Source organism: Oryx dammah, unplaced genomic scaffold (genome assembly GCF_014754425.2).
Source record: "Oryx dammah isolate SB20612 unplaced genomic scaffold, SCBI_Odam_1.1 HiC_scaffold_2, whole genome shotgun sequence".
Classification (NCBI taxonomy): domain Eukaryota; kingdom Metazoa; phylum Chordata; class Mammalia; order Artiodactyla; family Bovidae; genus Oryx; species Oryx dammah.
The window spans coordinates 196194146-196210387 of NW_024070186.1; the positions used below are offsets into that span (position 1 = coordinate 196194146).

A 16242-nucleotide genomic window follows, 5' to 3' on the forward strand; every position below is an offset into this window, starting at 1 on the left:
GGGAGGGCGGGGGGGGGGTTGGGGCCACAGGGTGGGGGAGGGCCCGGGGCGGGGTTGGGGCCCCGGGTGGGGGTGGCCCGGGCAGCAGGGCTGGGCGGGGGGCAGGAGTGGACGTCTAAGGTGGATGGCGCCACTCACCTGTTTGTCTCCCCTTCCCCTCCTCCCACCCCACCTGCTTCCCTCTCTCCCCACCAGACCACGGAGAGCTCAGCGTGTCCACAGGGGCCAAGCTGGGCAGCGGGAGCCAGCTTGTTCCTCCCAGAGGCTCTGCTCCCCCGCCCATCCCTGTGCCTAAGCCGCTCCCAGGACAAGAATCCACTGCACTCTGGCTTCAGGAGAGTCTACACGCCATCCCCTCCCGGGGCAGGTCTACACATCATCCCCTCCTGGGTCAGGTGTCCACACCATCTCTCTCAGGACAGGTCTACACCCTATCCCCTCCCAGGACAGGTCCACACTCCAGCCCCTCCCAGGACAGGTCTACACACCACCTCCTCTCTCAGGACAGATCTACACCTCATCCCCTCCCAGGACAGGTCTACACCCCATCCCCTCCTGGGGCAGGTCTACACACCATCTCCTCTCTCAGGACAGGTCTACACCCCATCCCCTCCCAGGACAGCTGTACACTCCATCCCCTCCCAGGACTGGTCTACACCCCATCCTCTCCCAGGACAGGTCTACATTCCATCCCCTCCCAGATCAGGTTTACACAGCCCCCAGGGGTTGCTCTGTGTCCTCTGTGGAGACTGCTGCGGCGCCTGGGAGTATGGAAGGCCCAGGCGCTGCAGAATGCCCGAGACCATGGCACAGGCCCCCAGACTGAGGGTCTGATGGTGAGCTCAGGCAGGGTGAGCAGACGGTGTCCTCCGTGGGACACACGCCGCACCCACGCCGACCTCCGTGGGCAGGTTTCCGAGGACACAGGCCCTGACCGAGCGTGGCGTCTGCTGTGCGATGTCCTGGCCTCCTCCCCCACCCCCCACAGCACCGAGGGGCCTGACCCCTCCCCTCGGGGTCCCGGAGCAGCCGGTGGAGGAGGCGGGGCGGCCTGTGGAGGTTCAAGGTCAGTGAGCCAACAGGAACCCGCCCTGAGAGCTGAGTGCTTCCCTGGGGGATGGGGATGTGGGCCCTGGGTGGCGGCTGCAGGCCCACCAGGTGGCCCCCAGAGCCGCTGGGACAGAACAGAACCATCTCGCAGAATGGAGAGGGGAGACTGAGAGCTGTTCCTCTAGGGAGAGCGCAAACATGCCCCCACCTCGGGACACACGGGGGTGCGGTGAGGGCCTCGGGGCTCCTGTTCAGGTCTCGCTTTCGCTTCCACGAGAAAACACAGGATTAAAATGCCGTTCTTCGTCCTGCTGCCTGCTCTGTTTATTGTTGATATGACATTACTATTTTTTAATGAGGATGTATTTTAGTGAGTTAGAATTATTGACAGAAAGGAAACGCTGCGGGGTCTTTTTTTTCAAGTTTCCTGTGTGATATGAAGTAGCGATGTGAGTCGGTTTCCTAGGAAACTGAGGAAGGCCAGTCTGTGATTGGATGAGCCTGCAGACCCAACCATGAGTTTCTAAAGGCGCGTGGATGCCTGGCAAGCAGCTAACAGAGATAATCTCAGGACTTCTGGTGCTGTGCTGGCAAGATGAAAGACTCCCATATTATTAGAGGATTAATTAAGTGAGAGGGGGCTGGTCTAAGTTGGCTGAAGCCAGAGAGACCTTGAAAACTGTTTCTGTGAATTTTGAAAATAATTTTTAAGATGTGATTTGAATAGTAGCCCTGATATAATTGGTAAGCAGCTGGGCAATAAAATGGAGAGAAAGCCCTTTATTTCTAAGTGGAGAAACATCAAGAGCCACAGCGTGTGTCCTGCGAGGCTGATGGTTTAATTCAGAGCCACTCTGATCAGCCAGGTTCTCCCGCACCTGTGAGCTGGTTCTCAGAATTGTCACTAGAGTAATATTTCTGAAAACGGCTTACAAACACCCCAGGGAGAAAATGACAGCATCACAATTTTTTTTTCTTTCAGTGAAGTATTGGCTCTGCAGAAGAGCTTTCCCGGCAGAGAGCTCATAGGGTTTTCGGCTCTGGAGGAGAGAGGGTGGGCAGTAAGGGTGGGCAGGGGACCCCCTACCTGGGTCGTCAACCAACTACCAATACAAAAAATACTTCCAGAATGGCCAGAAGCAGCAGCAGCTCTTCCCCACAGTAGAACAATGACTCAACTGGGGGAAAATCGAATTATCAACAATCAGTTAGAGTCCCTGGAAATGGTGCCAAGGGCGTATAGCAAATGGGGCAAGATTTATTGCAGAAAATCTAAAATCACTGAGAAGAGCAAGAGTCTGAGCCGCTTGAACTCTGAGCTGCTCCCCCACCCCCAGCCGGGGTGACGGAAGGTCCACTTGCGGAGGGGGAGGCACATGTGGCCAAGAAGCCAGGGCCCCTCCCCTAAGACTCTGGGTCCAGGAATTTGGTTTGACCTGGAGGAGGAAGCCGCCGGCATCTGCCAGCCAACTGCTTGTCCCCAGCTCCACGACGCAGAGGTATTCCTGGAGGTGTGGTTGGGGGAACTGGGCTCCCCTCCTCACCAGGGCTGCTTGGAGGCTGGCTGACGTGCACCAGGTTGGCAGGCTGAGAACACTGAGCCCGACCGCCCCGCCCTCGTGGCGGGTAGAAGGCGCTCCACGCAGGGGTGCCGGGCCGAGGCCAGAAGCCCAGGGCCGTCCATCCCCACTGAGCGCCTCACGGGTCACCATGGAGACGGGGGCTGTTGTCCCCACCCCAGCTTCGGTGCTGTGACACAGAGGTCCTCACGGCGGGAGAGTCAGCCCTTCCGAACAGAGAGCTCCCAGCTCTGCTGCAGGGGAGTAGCTTTATTTGGACCACGGCATACCTCAGGGCAGGCGTCCCTGGTGGCTCGGATGGTAAAGAATCTGCCTGCGGTGAGGAGACCCAGGTTCAGTCCCTGGGTCAGGAAGGTCCCCTGGAGAAGGGCATGGCTACCCACTCCAGTGTTCTTGCCTGGAGAATCCCATGGACAGAGGAGCTGAACATGGACATGACTGAGTGACTAACGCTTTCACTTTTCATGGCTCAGGGCATTGCTGGAAACCGGAGACCTCAGGGGTGAGAAACGAAGAGCTAAGTCCTTGATAGTAACGAGTGGAGCGATAAACGCGCCAGGGGTTTAACAGGGAGGACCAGGCAAAGAGACAGCTGACGGGAGCCCTCTTGGGCTTAGAGAAGAATTCAGAGATTAACAACGTCCTGCTGCTGCCTGGGCTGTGATTGGCTCCAACTGTGGAGTAATTTATACCCTGGAGCCTTGCTGAAAATCATAGAGCTGCCAGGAGAGGAGGTTAACAGCTGGGTGTGATGCCAGCTGTGGTGGGCCTTCCGGAACCTTAGTGGGGAGGTCAGAACAAGAGACAGGGGGATGCCTAGCGGAGACCTCGGTTGTCCCTGGTTGTCATGGAAACCACGGGCATGCCCAAGGCCGCACCTCGGAGGGGTGACGTCAGAGCGGATGCGTTGCTAAGGATGTGGGCTTCCCTAACTAGTCCAGACGAGTCACTGAACAAATAAGCGAACAAGGACAACACACAGAGGGGCCTAAATACGGGCATTCAAAGTGAATACAAGATATTTAAATATTTTCTTATTTTCAAAAAACAGCCAAGTGTGATCCATACACAGGGGAAAAAAAAAGCAGGCAGCCTCTATGGAGCCTCAGATATTGGCAGGCAAAGACTTTCAAAATAGCTATTATATTATGTTCAAAGAACTGAAGGAAACCATGTTTAAAGAATTAAAGTATGCTGACACTATCACACCAAGTGGAGAATATCAATAAAGAGATAGAAATGACTTAAAAGGACCAAGTGAGAAGCTCCAGAGTTGAAAAATACCATAACCCAATGTAGAATTCTCTGGGGGGACTCAACAGTAGATTCGAGCTGACAGAGGACGGCCTCAGTGCACTTGAAGATAGACCGATAGAGACGGCTCACCACGGTCAGTCGCTCAGTCATGTCTGGCTCTAGCCCAAGTGACCCTGGGGACTGCAGCCCACCAGGCTCCTCTGTCCATGGGATTTTTCAGGCAAGAATATTGGAGTGGCTCATGCAACTTGAAAAACAAAGAGAAAACAATGAAAAAAAAAACAAAAACACAAACCAGAACACCCGATATGTGACGAGGCTGAGTGCAGTAACGTATGTGTAATGAGAATACCAGGGTGAGAAAAGAGGGGAGAAGCAGAGAAAATCCTAAGAGTTACAATGACTTAAAACCTCCCAAATCTGGTAAAAAATGAGTGTAGTAACGTATGTGTAATGAGAATACCAGGGTGAGAAAAGAGGGAAGAAGCCGAGAAAATAGTGAGAGTTATATGACTCAAAACCTCCCAAATCTGGTAAAACAAACAAACAAAAAAACCCCTGCATACTCAACAAGCTCAATATACCACAAGTAAGATAAATGGAACAAGAGTCACACCCAGACACATCATAGTTATAGTTAAAATGCTGAAAGACAAAGGCAAAAAGAAACTTGAGATCGAAAGGAGAGAAATGACTCATCCAGTCCAACAGAATTCAAATTACGTTAACAGCTGACTTCTGGTCAGCAAAAATGGAGGACAGGAGGCAATGGGCTAACAACATTCAAAGTGTTGAAAGAAAACTGTCAATCATGAATCTTTTATTTAGCAAAACTGTTTTCATAAATGAAGATGCAATAGGACATTCTGAGATAAATAAAAACAAAAATTCATTGCTAGCAGACCTGCCTTATAAGAAATACTAACGGAGGATGGTCAGGTTGAAGGCCAGTGACAGCCGACAGCAAATCAAATCCACACACACACAAAGGCAGCAACAAGACCATCACACGGAATTCTAGACGGCAGTGGAAGGGCCTGGCCTCCTTTCTTCTCTTATCTGATTTAAAAAGCAATTTCCTAAAGCATTAGGTATATAATTATACTGTTGGGTCCAGGATATATAGAAATGTAACAAGTACAGTGGCCCAAAAAGGAGGGGAGAAATGAAGAGGACCAAAAATCGTAAACAAAAGGGTTAATATGATAAACTCTAAGACTTGTTCACCTTTCTCCTCTCAACTGCTTTAAAAGATACAAAATTCTGTACAGTTAGAAAAATGCATCCTTGGGTCTGTCACAAATATGGACATGTATAATAATAAGCACAAATAGGGGAGGAGAGAATAGATTTATACGAGAATAAAGTTTCTATATGCCACTGAGATTTAGAATAAATCTAAAGCAAATACTAATACAAGGGCAATCACTATAGAAAACAACTGAAAAAAATATAGTAAAAGCAAAACAAGGGAATTAAATATCCACCGGATACACACTAGCAAGTAGCCGCTTAATAACAACAACAGAATGACAGTGAAGGAAAAACAGAGAAATAGAGATCCGTGTAAATTCTGGAAGGAGCAGCAGTTACATTAACTGTGAATGGATCAAACAATCTGGGGAGCAGGTATAGACTGGCCAACCTTATGCTGCCAACAAGGGACACATTTCAGATCCAAGGATTCAAGCAAGTTGAAAGTGAAATCATGGAAACGACACACCATGTGCACGGGAACCAGAGGAGAGCTGGAGCGACTGTGCTGACGTCAGGCCAAATGGACTCTGAGACAAAAATTGTTGCTAGAGACCAAGAGGGACATGCTATCCTGAAGAAAAGGTCTGTCCACCATGAAGACACCACAGTTATAGACAGACATGCACCTGCAAAGAGAGCCCCCAGGTACAGGAAATTAAAACTGCCGGAAATGAAGAGAGAAATAGAGAATGCGGGAGACCTCAGTACGTTAACAGATGGCGGGAAGATCTAGAGTGTGGAAGGCTTCAGCGGCACGATAAATCAACCGGACATAGCAGACACACAGGGAACTCTCCACACGGCAACATCAGAGCAACACGGCCTTTTCAAGTGGGTTCTTGCAGCACAGGCCAGGTGCTGCACCGCAAGACGAGACTCAGTAAGTATAAGACGGTTGGAGAAATACAATGTTCTTTGACCACAGTGGGATAAAATTAAAAATCATTAACAGCAGAAAACTTGGGAAGCTCATAAATGTGAGGAAACTAAAAACACACACCTAAATAGCCATGGATAGAAGAGCTTAATGGGCTACAGTCCATGGGGTCGCTAAGAGTTGGACACGACTGAGCGACTTCACTTTCACTTTTCACTCTCATGCACTGGAGAAGGAAATGGCAACCCACTCCAGTGTTCTTGCCTGGAGAATCCCAGGGACAGGAGAGCCTGGTGGGCTGCCGTCTCTGGCGTCTCACAGAGTTGGACACGACTGAAGCGACTTAGCAGCAGCAACAGCAAATAGCCTATGCAGTGAAGACGTGAACTGCACGGTGAGTGAATGACATCTCAGTCTGGTTAAGAGACCAGACTAGTTCAAAGGAAAGGCTCCCATCGGAGCTGGCACTTCCAAGATCCCTCTGCGGGGACCCCATGAATCTGCCTACAACTCTCCCAGGTCGTAAGGTTCGAAGCTGGGCCCTAGCAAGATGACAGAGCACAGAATTCTGGGGGAAAAGACGGGCCTCACTGCGTCTACCCAGGAACTCGGGAGCAGACGGGGAGCCCAGGACTCCCGGAGCCTGCACAGGAGGTGCCCGCCTACCACAGGCTTTGGGGGGCCTGGAACCCCAGTTTCAAGGGGAGTCCACACTTTTGATCAACTTTCTAAAACCAGAAAGTGTTAGGACCCGCAAAGCATCTGTGGGAATCACGGAAGGAGCCTCTTCCTCCAGGCACTGGGCACACCACAGCCTGCCCTCACTCGGTCACGCGTCCCGGGCTAGGAGAACTTGGCCCGCCTGGCGGAGGGATGGAAGGGAGCCTGCCGCCTGGGTCTGCATCCAGGACCACCCAGCAGTGCGTGTCTGGGGAAGACACTTAAAACCCTGGCAAGCCTCAGCTCTCCCATCTGTTACGTGAGGATCTGAACGAGCTGCTTGCAGGATTTAGTGTGCGTTTCACACCCCTCGCCTCCTGCCCTCACCAGCTCCCTTCTTCCCTTCTTGCTGCCTTCTTCCCCGTGCGCATGTGATGTCTGCATCTGTGCGTGAGCGCACACACGTATGCGAACGTGCATGTATAGGCCTAGTGCCCGCAGGCATTTAATAGTCCTCCATGCGAATCAGCTGGATCTGACTCGCAAAATGCCCCCGTGTGTGAGGACAGACAGACTGAATGGCCCGCATTTAACCCATTCTGAGCATGCTTTTATGAACAAATAGTCCAGAATCGATGAGTCCAGTCCTGGCAGTGCTGGGAATGGCCTCTGTGGCCTCGGTGTTGGGTGGGAGAAGAGGGGAGGGCTGGGGGTCAGTGGGCTCTGGAAGCTGAGGGTGGGGGTGCATGTGTGGGGTGGCCTCAGCCTTAGGGGTATCCTGGGGACAAGGACAAGAACCGCCTGCCTCTGGGCCCAGCTGAGGAAGCACTCAGCGCTTAGCCCGCGTGGAGCTGTAAAGCCCGTGGGGCAGCGCGGGGTCGCTGTGAGCATCATCCACGATGCTCTGAGAGCCCGGGAAGGCAGGGGCGGGGGCCGCCTATGACCGCTGACCTGGGCAGCGCTGGACGGCAGCCCACCCCTTCCCGATGCGCCGTCTTTGGGACAAGTGGCTGGAAAAGGCCGCGGCCTCCTCATTAGGAAGCTGAGCTCAGCGTTCTCGCTTTTCCTTCCACAGACAGCCCCTCGCCTGGATACAGCGCTCCCCCTGCACGCCCGCAGTGCGGCTTGCCGCTTCCAGGCGCCCACGGCTGCGGCGCAGACGGAGCCGGAGTCCACAGAGCATGGAGGCCGGGAGGCCGCGGGCACCGGGCCCCCTGCCTGCGGGCCAGCCCGCGTGGACTCCTACACAAACCACAGTTCGAAAGAAGCCATTTAATTGAGCCTGAGGGCACAATCAGTCCTAAACTCAGGTCAAAGTGAAGGTGAGACTTATTTTAGATTAAATATTGATTTAGAGTATGAATGCCAAGCGATGGGGTGGGCCTGCGTGTCTGGCAAACAGCTTGGTGAATTCCGTCCCCATCGCGGCGTCTCTGAAACCGTGGTCAGGACTGGGCGCCCAGCTCCCTACCCGCGCCTGCCGGTTCGCTCCTGACTGTGAGATGTGCTCGTGGAGAAGGGGCTTCCGTGGGGAAGGGGCTTCCCCGGGGAAGTGAGGGTCCTGTCGGCGCCCCCACGGCTCCCTCCAGGGAATGTCCCCCCCCAGCACAGAGACCTCGCCCAGGACGGGCCCAGGCACCAAGATGTGTGGGGCGGGGCCCTGGGGGTCATGGCTGGAGGCTGACAGCCCTAGGGGGCGGGGTCTCCCCGGTCCCGGGGCTCCCGCCCCACTCCGGTGACCCCCATAACTGACAGAGCGCTGCTGTGGCCAAAGCCCAAGCTGGCGCACAGGAGGCTGGCGGAGGGGAAGCCCCTGTCTGGGGTGGGCGGGGCTCCAGGTTCTACCAGTCGGGTGGGTTCGGGCCCCCGTTACCCCTCGGGGGTCCAGAGGCCACCACGTTCCCCGGTGACCTTCAGGTGGATCGGGTCTCTATCTGAGCGCAGACTGCAGCGAGGAGGTTTGCAAACCCAAAGTCCGCTCTGGACCAGGGACTGACCGGGGAGGTGGCCTCGCGCACCAGAGACGAGCGTGGACCCTCCCCGTCTGGGAAGGGGCACCCTCTGTGCCGGCTCTGCCTGCCGCGAGCCTGTGTGTGCGCGGAGACGCGGCTGAGACCAGCGCAGGGCCCCGGGGGGACGGGAGACCCCCCCCCCCCCCCCCGGAGCCCGCAGCGGGGGGCGGGCACCCACCTCGGACTCCGTGGCGTCGCCCGGCTTCTCCTGGAGGGCCGCGCTCTCGGTCAGCGCGGCGCCGTTGTACTTGTTGCAGAGGTCCTCGTCGGAGTAGTGCAGCCCGCCGGGGCTCGGCCGGGGCGGGGACCTGGGGACCGGACACCAGTCAGCCCCGCCTCCTGGCCCGCCCCCTGGCCTCGTCGCGGCTGCGTCGAGAGGAAAGCCATGCACAGCCTCTGGCACTGTTTTGGTGCCATGCAAACAGTTCCCAGGACACCCGCAACTTCCAGTGATGCCCGGAGGGGCCGGAGGTCCCCCAAGACCAGGCCCCTACCCCCGAGACCTGCCTCTTCTTTATGTCTAGAAACGTCCTTAAACCATCCCTAGCACCCGCCCTCCTGCCCCTGGGATGCGGGGAGGACCCGTGGGCGTGGGCCTGGCGTGCTGCCTCGCTACCTGGCCCCATTCTTCTTTGAGAAGGTGTTCTTGACGTTGAGGTGGCGGCTGTTGAGCTCCAAGGCGGCAAACCCCCCGTTGTCCAGGGTCACGGACTCCTCCATGTTGGAGATGCTCTTACCTAACGATGGGCGGAGACGGCGCAGACCCGTCAGGAAATGGACGCCTGGGGCCCAGCCCCGAGCCTCATGGAGCAGGGGTTTGGGTTGGTGGGAGGTGAGCAGGTAAATATTATAATCAGAGAGGAAGTCTGATCTGGTACAAGAGAGCCTGTCGTCCAGGAGGGGTGGAATGAGGCAGCACAGCGGTTTGGGCTCTGCGTGTCCCCTGGGCGGGCAGGGAGACATTCTGGTGGACAATTTTGTTTTCCTCTTTTTTTCTGGGCATTAATGATGATGTTAAGTGAATGCTCCAGGGTAAGGCTGAGGATTGGAAGCTGCGGGCCAGACTGGACTCTGTGGTCTGTTTCCCAGATGAAGAGGGAGAGGAGGGAAGGCAGGGAGACTTTCTCTGCACCAGACGTGGGATTCTGTAATAGCATTAACTCGGGAAAATGACATGCCATTCATACACTGTAAATCCCGCAGGAATCAAATCTGATTTACGAACACTTGTTAGAAGTGAATTTACACAGAAAAAAATAAATCCTTTCTTGGAGGGATGAATGGCTCAACGTTACAGAAGCAAATGGCAGGCACTTTAGGGCCTCCTGGTTTTATTAACCCTCTTGGTGCAGGGACTGCAGTGCTGGGGGCTGCGGTCGGGGCATCCGAGGGCCCCTTTCACAGAGGACCGTTTCCAGTGCCCCGGAAGGTTCCCTCCCTGTTTATACTTCTGCACTAAGAACACCCACCATCCTGCCTTCTAGAAACATCCATTCATTAGGCTGCTCCTGACCTTCCTGTAAAGCAAGCCTCGCTGTCTGTGCCCTTCCATGGCCGGCTCTGCCCACGTTCATTTGTCCATTTTTCTTGTGATGGGGACTCTCTCAGCTGTGGACACTCACTGGGCACTTGCTCCACGCCAGGCCCAGCCATGCTGGGAAAATGGGGCCCGGGCGGCAGAGGGCTCAGAGCCGGAGTGCAGGCCCAGGCAGCACTCGCCCCATCAGTGAGAAGGGCTGGACCGCAGACCCGACTGTAACCGTCCTGGGCGGCACCGAGGCAACTGAGCTGAGCCCCGCTCACTGTTCTTGTGATACTGAAGGGGCCATTTCTCATCTCTTGAACGCTTTACACTTTTTTTTTGAAGGTCCTAGCAGTGTTTACATATTGCATCTATGTGTTTAAATTTACCAGTTAAAGTTAGCACACCTTTAAATCTCTGGGTGGAAAGAGATATGATATAAAAATAGCAATCAGTGCGTGCTCAGTCGCTCAGTTGTGTCCGACTCTTTGTGACGCCATGGACTGTAGCCCACCAGGCTCCTCCGACCATGGGATTCTCCCAGCAAGAATACTGGAGTGGGTTGCCATTTCCTTCTCCCACTTTCCAGTTTTAATCATACTAAAAACCACTCCTGCGTTTGGCCAGCTGCAGAAGTGGAAACAGACTCTCAGGGGCCGAAGGATAAAGGACACATAGCCCGCATGAGGGCAGAGCTGGCCAGACGCTGGTGCCCAGAGCCCCTGTTTCCTGCCTCCAGAGGGAAGCCTGCTGTGCCTGTCTTAGGGACTGAAATGGAGCATGGCGTGGGCACCCCAGACCCAGGAGGGAGAAGCTGACATTTCGGCCCAGGTCCCCGGGGGAGGCGGGGGCGTCCCCACCTGCGCTGCAGTTGCGGTGCTTCTTGCTCTGGCCATGCAGCAGCAGCGAGAACGCCACCAGCAGGATGACGAGCAGACTGGAGAGCACAGTCACCAGGAGGAACCACCACTGCTCGTAGAAGGGCGCCTCCACCTGGGCTGCAGGGCGACAGGCGCATGGTCATGTGGACGGAGACTCTGTCCCCGCTGTGACCGGGATGGGGGAGACCCCTGCCTGGTCTGGGTTGTCCTGGGCAGATCCACTCGTTTCCCGAAGAGGCTCTGGGTCCGCTGTCTCTCTCGGGCCTGGGGTCCCCTCACCCCCGCTGCCCCCACCCCGGGCCCTGGCCAGCGAGCTTACATTCCCCCAGTTTCAACTGTTGTCTGGGTTACAGGGAGGGAGGGACAGAAGAGCCAGGCCTTGCTCCTCTCTCCCAGTATGGGGGCTTTCTCCCCAGACACCCCCAAACCGCCTGGCCGCCCCCTTTCCTGCTGCCACCCCCTGGTCTCACCACCTCCATCTGCCACCAGAACCCCCGCTGAATCCCTGGCATCACAGGGAGTTCTCAGGTGGAAAGCTGGCCTCTCCTGCAAGTGCTGTGCCCACGAGCCTGGGTCTAAGCCTGGGAGCCCCATGACTGACCCCTCCGGCCGAGAGCTGGATGCACCCACACCCGCCCAGGAACCTCTGCTCACACGCTGCGGCTGGGGGGCCTGTCTGCTACCTGTCGGCCTCCTCCACTGCGCCAGGGCCCCCCACCCATGGAAGCTGGGGCTGTGTTCTATGTATTTCGAGCCCCCAGCAAAACAGAGTTACTTTGAAAGAGGACTGTCTTCTTCCTCATGTTTTATTCTGTTTACTGAGAAGAGAGAGATGGGAGTTGCTTTTGCCAGGTGGCCCTGGGGTCCCCTCGTGCCTTCCACCTGCTTCCCTGTGGGGGGCATTGGATGTGCGGGACAGGACGGGAGCCCCAAGGTCTGCCGCCCAGAAGCAGAAACCCGTCAGAAGGGTCTCAGCAGACGGACATGAAGCGTGTGCGCCCTGCGAACAAGCGGAAGTCCTCTCTGGCTACCGCGACAGCACGGGGGTGGGGTGGGGGGGTGGGCGCCCTGGCAGGCGGCAGCGCTTTAGATCTGACACACACGAGCTGGATTTCAGAGGGATGTTCGAGCCAGGGTGCCCACGCCCCGAGGACCGGGAGCCGTGTTCTTACGCAGGAAGCAGCCTCTGCCGCCCCCTCTGTGTGTGTGGGACTGCAAGCTCTGTGCGTTTGGAACTGCTTTTTGTGATTTCTTTTACGTGGTCGAGGGGAGCAAACCCTGAATTGGTGAACCAAGGGACGGGCTTCCTTATTCCATTTTCTCTACTTTGGTGTGTGTTTACAAGTTTCTTCATAAAGACGAAGTAGAAGAGGTAGATTTGATTTTTCTACCTATTTTTCATTCAACAAGCGAGTGGTACCCAGGTTGTCCCTCTCACCAAGTGCCCCTGGAATCCACGGTGCTCCCAGACCAGGAGGTGTGGGGCCCGGGTGCCTGTGGACGCTCTCCTCCCTCCAGGCCCACTCAAGGAAAGGATGAAGGATGTTTCTAATTTAAACAAGCGCAGTCAGCAGCTTAAACAGATGTGACTATGGGGATGGGGAACATATTTGTCTTGATTGGAAGGAAGGCTCATGGTTTCTGGCCCAGAATCTGCCTGCGACCTCTAAACGTCTCTGCAGCCAGCTCCCTTCTCAAATCGGCTCCAGGTGGTCGGCCTGCAGCCACCCCCATCCTCTAGAGCCTGGCTTGCAATCTTGGCGGCGTGGAAGGACCACCTTGGAGCTAGAAAATCATCAGGCCCAGACCCATGGCCCCCGTGATGCAACTGCTGTCTGGGAGGGCCCTGCATAACTGTTTTCTAAGTGTTCCTGAGGGGGCCCCTAAGGTACAACTGGGATGGAGGCCCACTCCTCCCCCTCGCCCGGGGCCCCAGGAGCGGGTCCAGGCCGCGCGACCAGCCAGTCCCCCCACTGCACGCCCCCCAGCCTCGTGCAGGCTCTCCCTTCCCTGCGGCCATCCCCCTGCACCCTTCAAGACCCAGGCCCAGGGCCATCACTTCCTCCCAGCGGTCACACCCCTCGTCATGTCACTGGTGAGGACACGGTCTGTCGCCACCAACACTTGAGCTCCGGGTAAAGGAGCCTGGCCGCCCCCTCCGTGTCTGCGCTACCCCCATGGCTGAGGCGAGGCTAACGCTGGGGCCGCCAGGCCTCGGCCTCCAATCTCAGGTGCCAGGTGCACCAGGCCCCTCGGCCCGCATCTCTCAAGGATGCCTGGGCTGACACACCCTCGTGTCCAGGGCTCGTGCGCTCCCTGATGGCAGCTAGGGAGGGGCAGGTTGGTGCAATCTTGCTTTTCAACTTTCGGCTCAACAGCAAGGACGCATCCACTAACAGAGGGCCTCTGGCTGCACTTTGCAGGGGACGCCTTCTCCCGTGGGGGTATCCTGCCCAGCTCAAGCTGAGTTCCTGGCTCTGACGGAGGGCGAGAGGAGCTCAGTGCAGCCAGGGCGTCTCCTCCAGGGACGGCCATGCTCGAGGCCCATGGCCCCCAGACGCCCGCCTCCCGGGGTCCCTGGGCGGGGCTCCTACCTGACACGGCAGCGGAGGGGCTGCTGGGCTCCCCGTAGCCCGCCTGGTTCACGGCCACCACCCGGAACTCGTAGGTCACTCCTTGCCTGAGCTGGTCCAGGCTGACAGTGTAGGACGTGGCGCCCCGCGGAATGTCCTTGGCAAACATGTCCCACAGGCCTTCATCTGCGGGGCAGCGAGAACAGAGGTCAGGGCGCCCATCTCCCACACGGAGGCCCGGTGGGTGGACGCTGCCTGCCCTGCCCTCAGGCCCCTGCTCCCTCCTGAACAGGCACCGCCGAGGCTGCCAGCTGGGCGGAAGCGTCTTCCCTACGTCCTCCTGGCCTCTGGTTCTGTCGTCTCCTCTTGGTGTAGGGCGCTGGCTCTTTTGGGGACATCCTACTGTCCCTGCCCACTGCATGTCCCTAACCCCCAAGTTCCCACTATCCCGACTCCCTGAGGACACGCGCCCCTGCCCCCATGGGCCCAGAGGCCCCCACGCACACCAGCCTCCGCCCTGAGTTAGCCCCACTGCCTTCTCACTGGAAATGACAATCCAGCAGGTGGGTCAAAGAGAAGACGCTGAGCCACAGCCTCACGCACCAGCCAGCTCCCAGGGTTGGGGTGACGCTGTGATGCTGTCTACACCGTCTGGGTGGTCGCTGCGGCACGCCTGGTGCAGCTTTCGATAATCGATAGTGGGTCATGCTCTCTCACGGGGCGATGGCACCAAGGGGCAGCTGGCATGGAGAGGCAGGCAGGGGCTCTGGGCCAACCCCATGGGGGCCTCGGCCCCGCACCTGGGGGCCTGGCTTCACCTCCCGAGCCAAACCCCTGAAGCGCCTTCCTCGAGTTCGAGCACCCTTTGGAGGGGCTTCAGCGCCAAGCCTGCCCTAAGACCAGTCGTGTTTCGGCTCTTCCCGGGAGCTACCAGACACAAGTATAGATTTTAAAAGACGTACTGGATTCTGACTCTTTGCAGTCCATGGGGTCGCAGAGTCAGACACGATTGAACGACAACTGAATTTTGAACTTAAACGCCCATGTTCACAGAGCATTATTCACAGGAGCTCAGAGGTGATGAAAGCAACCTGTGCCCACCGATGGAGGGATGGATAAATAAGATGTGGTCCGTCCAGCCACACAGAGAAGTGTGATCCAGCCTCAGAAAGGGAGACATTCTCACGCCTGCTGACACAGCGTGGACGAACCTCGAGGTTCATCCTGTGTCACACGCAGACAAACGCTGGATGTGTCCACGCCTAGGAGGTTCCCTGAGCGAATCCACAGGGACAGAAGGGAGACGGGTGGGTGCCAGGGGCTGAGATGTGATTTAATGAGGACACAGCCTCAGTCCTGGAAGATGAACAAGCGCTAGGGACGATGGTGCGCAACCGCGGGGACGTACTCCACGCTGCTGAGCCGCACAGGCACAGGCGGCCGAGACGGCACACTCACACCACGTGTGTCACCACAATGAAAACAGACACGGAGTCTCCTTCAACCCTGACACAGGAAAACGATAAGAAAACTGAAACTGAAGCCAGAAAATCGGACACAGAGAGAAAGGAAGCAGCTAGACAGCCTTGGTGCGAAGCTGCCTCACCACGCGTGAGCGGTGTGACCTTAGGGAGAGGGTTTAACCTCTCTGTGCCTCACCAGAGAGCACGGGCAACAAAGGACGTCTACATCACAGGAGTGCCTCAGGGACTGAACGAGTCAGTACTGATGGAGTGCTCAGTAAGCAGCACGCCCCGCGAGTGTTTGCGAAATCCCGTCTCTAAGGAGCTTGTTGGGTGAAAAGTGGGCTCCGGGCCCACACTGTTCGTTTGAAGCACTGATCCTCTGTGAATTATAAATTCTGTTGCAGGAGCAGGTAGGTGATCTTTTACAAAGAGCAGGTGATCTGGAGAGGAACAGCGCATTTGAACGTGCATGCTTCACAGGGAGGACGGCTCTCTGGGAAACAGCCTCATCACACACCTCGGAACAGCAGCGGCTCGAGAGGATCAGCCCCACGGTCAACAGACGATCACCCACGTGCGAGTCTGTGTTTGCACAGGGCTTACCGTGAGCTCCAGTTAAGCACTTGTAGTCACGGGTTAACGAAGGAATGGATGCGGGCGAGACTTGAAAGGCACAGATCTCGGTACAGAGCAGGAACGCGATGACTATTTCTAAATGCTCACCAAGACACCCATTACCCTTAACAACGTCCAAATGGCAAGTCATCGCTTAAGCTTCCTCTTCCTTCTGAGACCATTAGCGTTCGCACGTTCGATTGTTCTCTGTGCTCGATTTCTGGTGTGAAGGGTGCGCTTTCCTGCAGCCCCTGCTCCCTCGCCTGGAGGCCTCAGGAGGCCCTGCTCCCCGCCACACCCTCTGCCCGCCCGCTCCATCCACAATCACTTCAGAGCTCACGCTCTGCTCAGGCCCTGTTCCAGCCAACAGGGAGCCAGATGAGACTTCTGTTCTCAATGAGCTCTGAAGAATCTACAGGTGGGGGTGGAGGAAAACCAACAAGGTCATCTCACCCTTTCAGAGTCACCTCCTGGAGGCCAGCCCCGACCCAC

General features: G+C 56.5%; 1 protein-coding gene across 1 annotated transcript in view; it reads right to left on the minus strand.

Moving 5' to 3' along the window:
- The window catches only part of SDK1 (sidekick cell adhesion molecule 1), a 734089-nt gene that overhangs the window by 8683 nt on the left and 709164 nt on the right, over positions 1-16242 (minus strand). Inside the window, exons 41-44 of the mRNA XM_040229997.1 lie at positions 13691-13855; positions 11076-11213; positions 9310-9430; positions 8872-9001 (exon numbers count right to left, since the gene is read on the minus strand). Coding sequence (XP_040085931.1) covers positions 8872-9001; positions 9310-9430; positions 11076-11213; positions 13691-13855 — 554 coding nt within the window. The remainder of the gene's footprint in view (positions 1-8871; positions 9002-9309; positions 9431-11075; positions 11214-13690; positions 13856-16242) is intronic.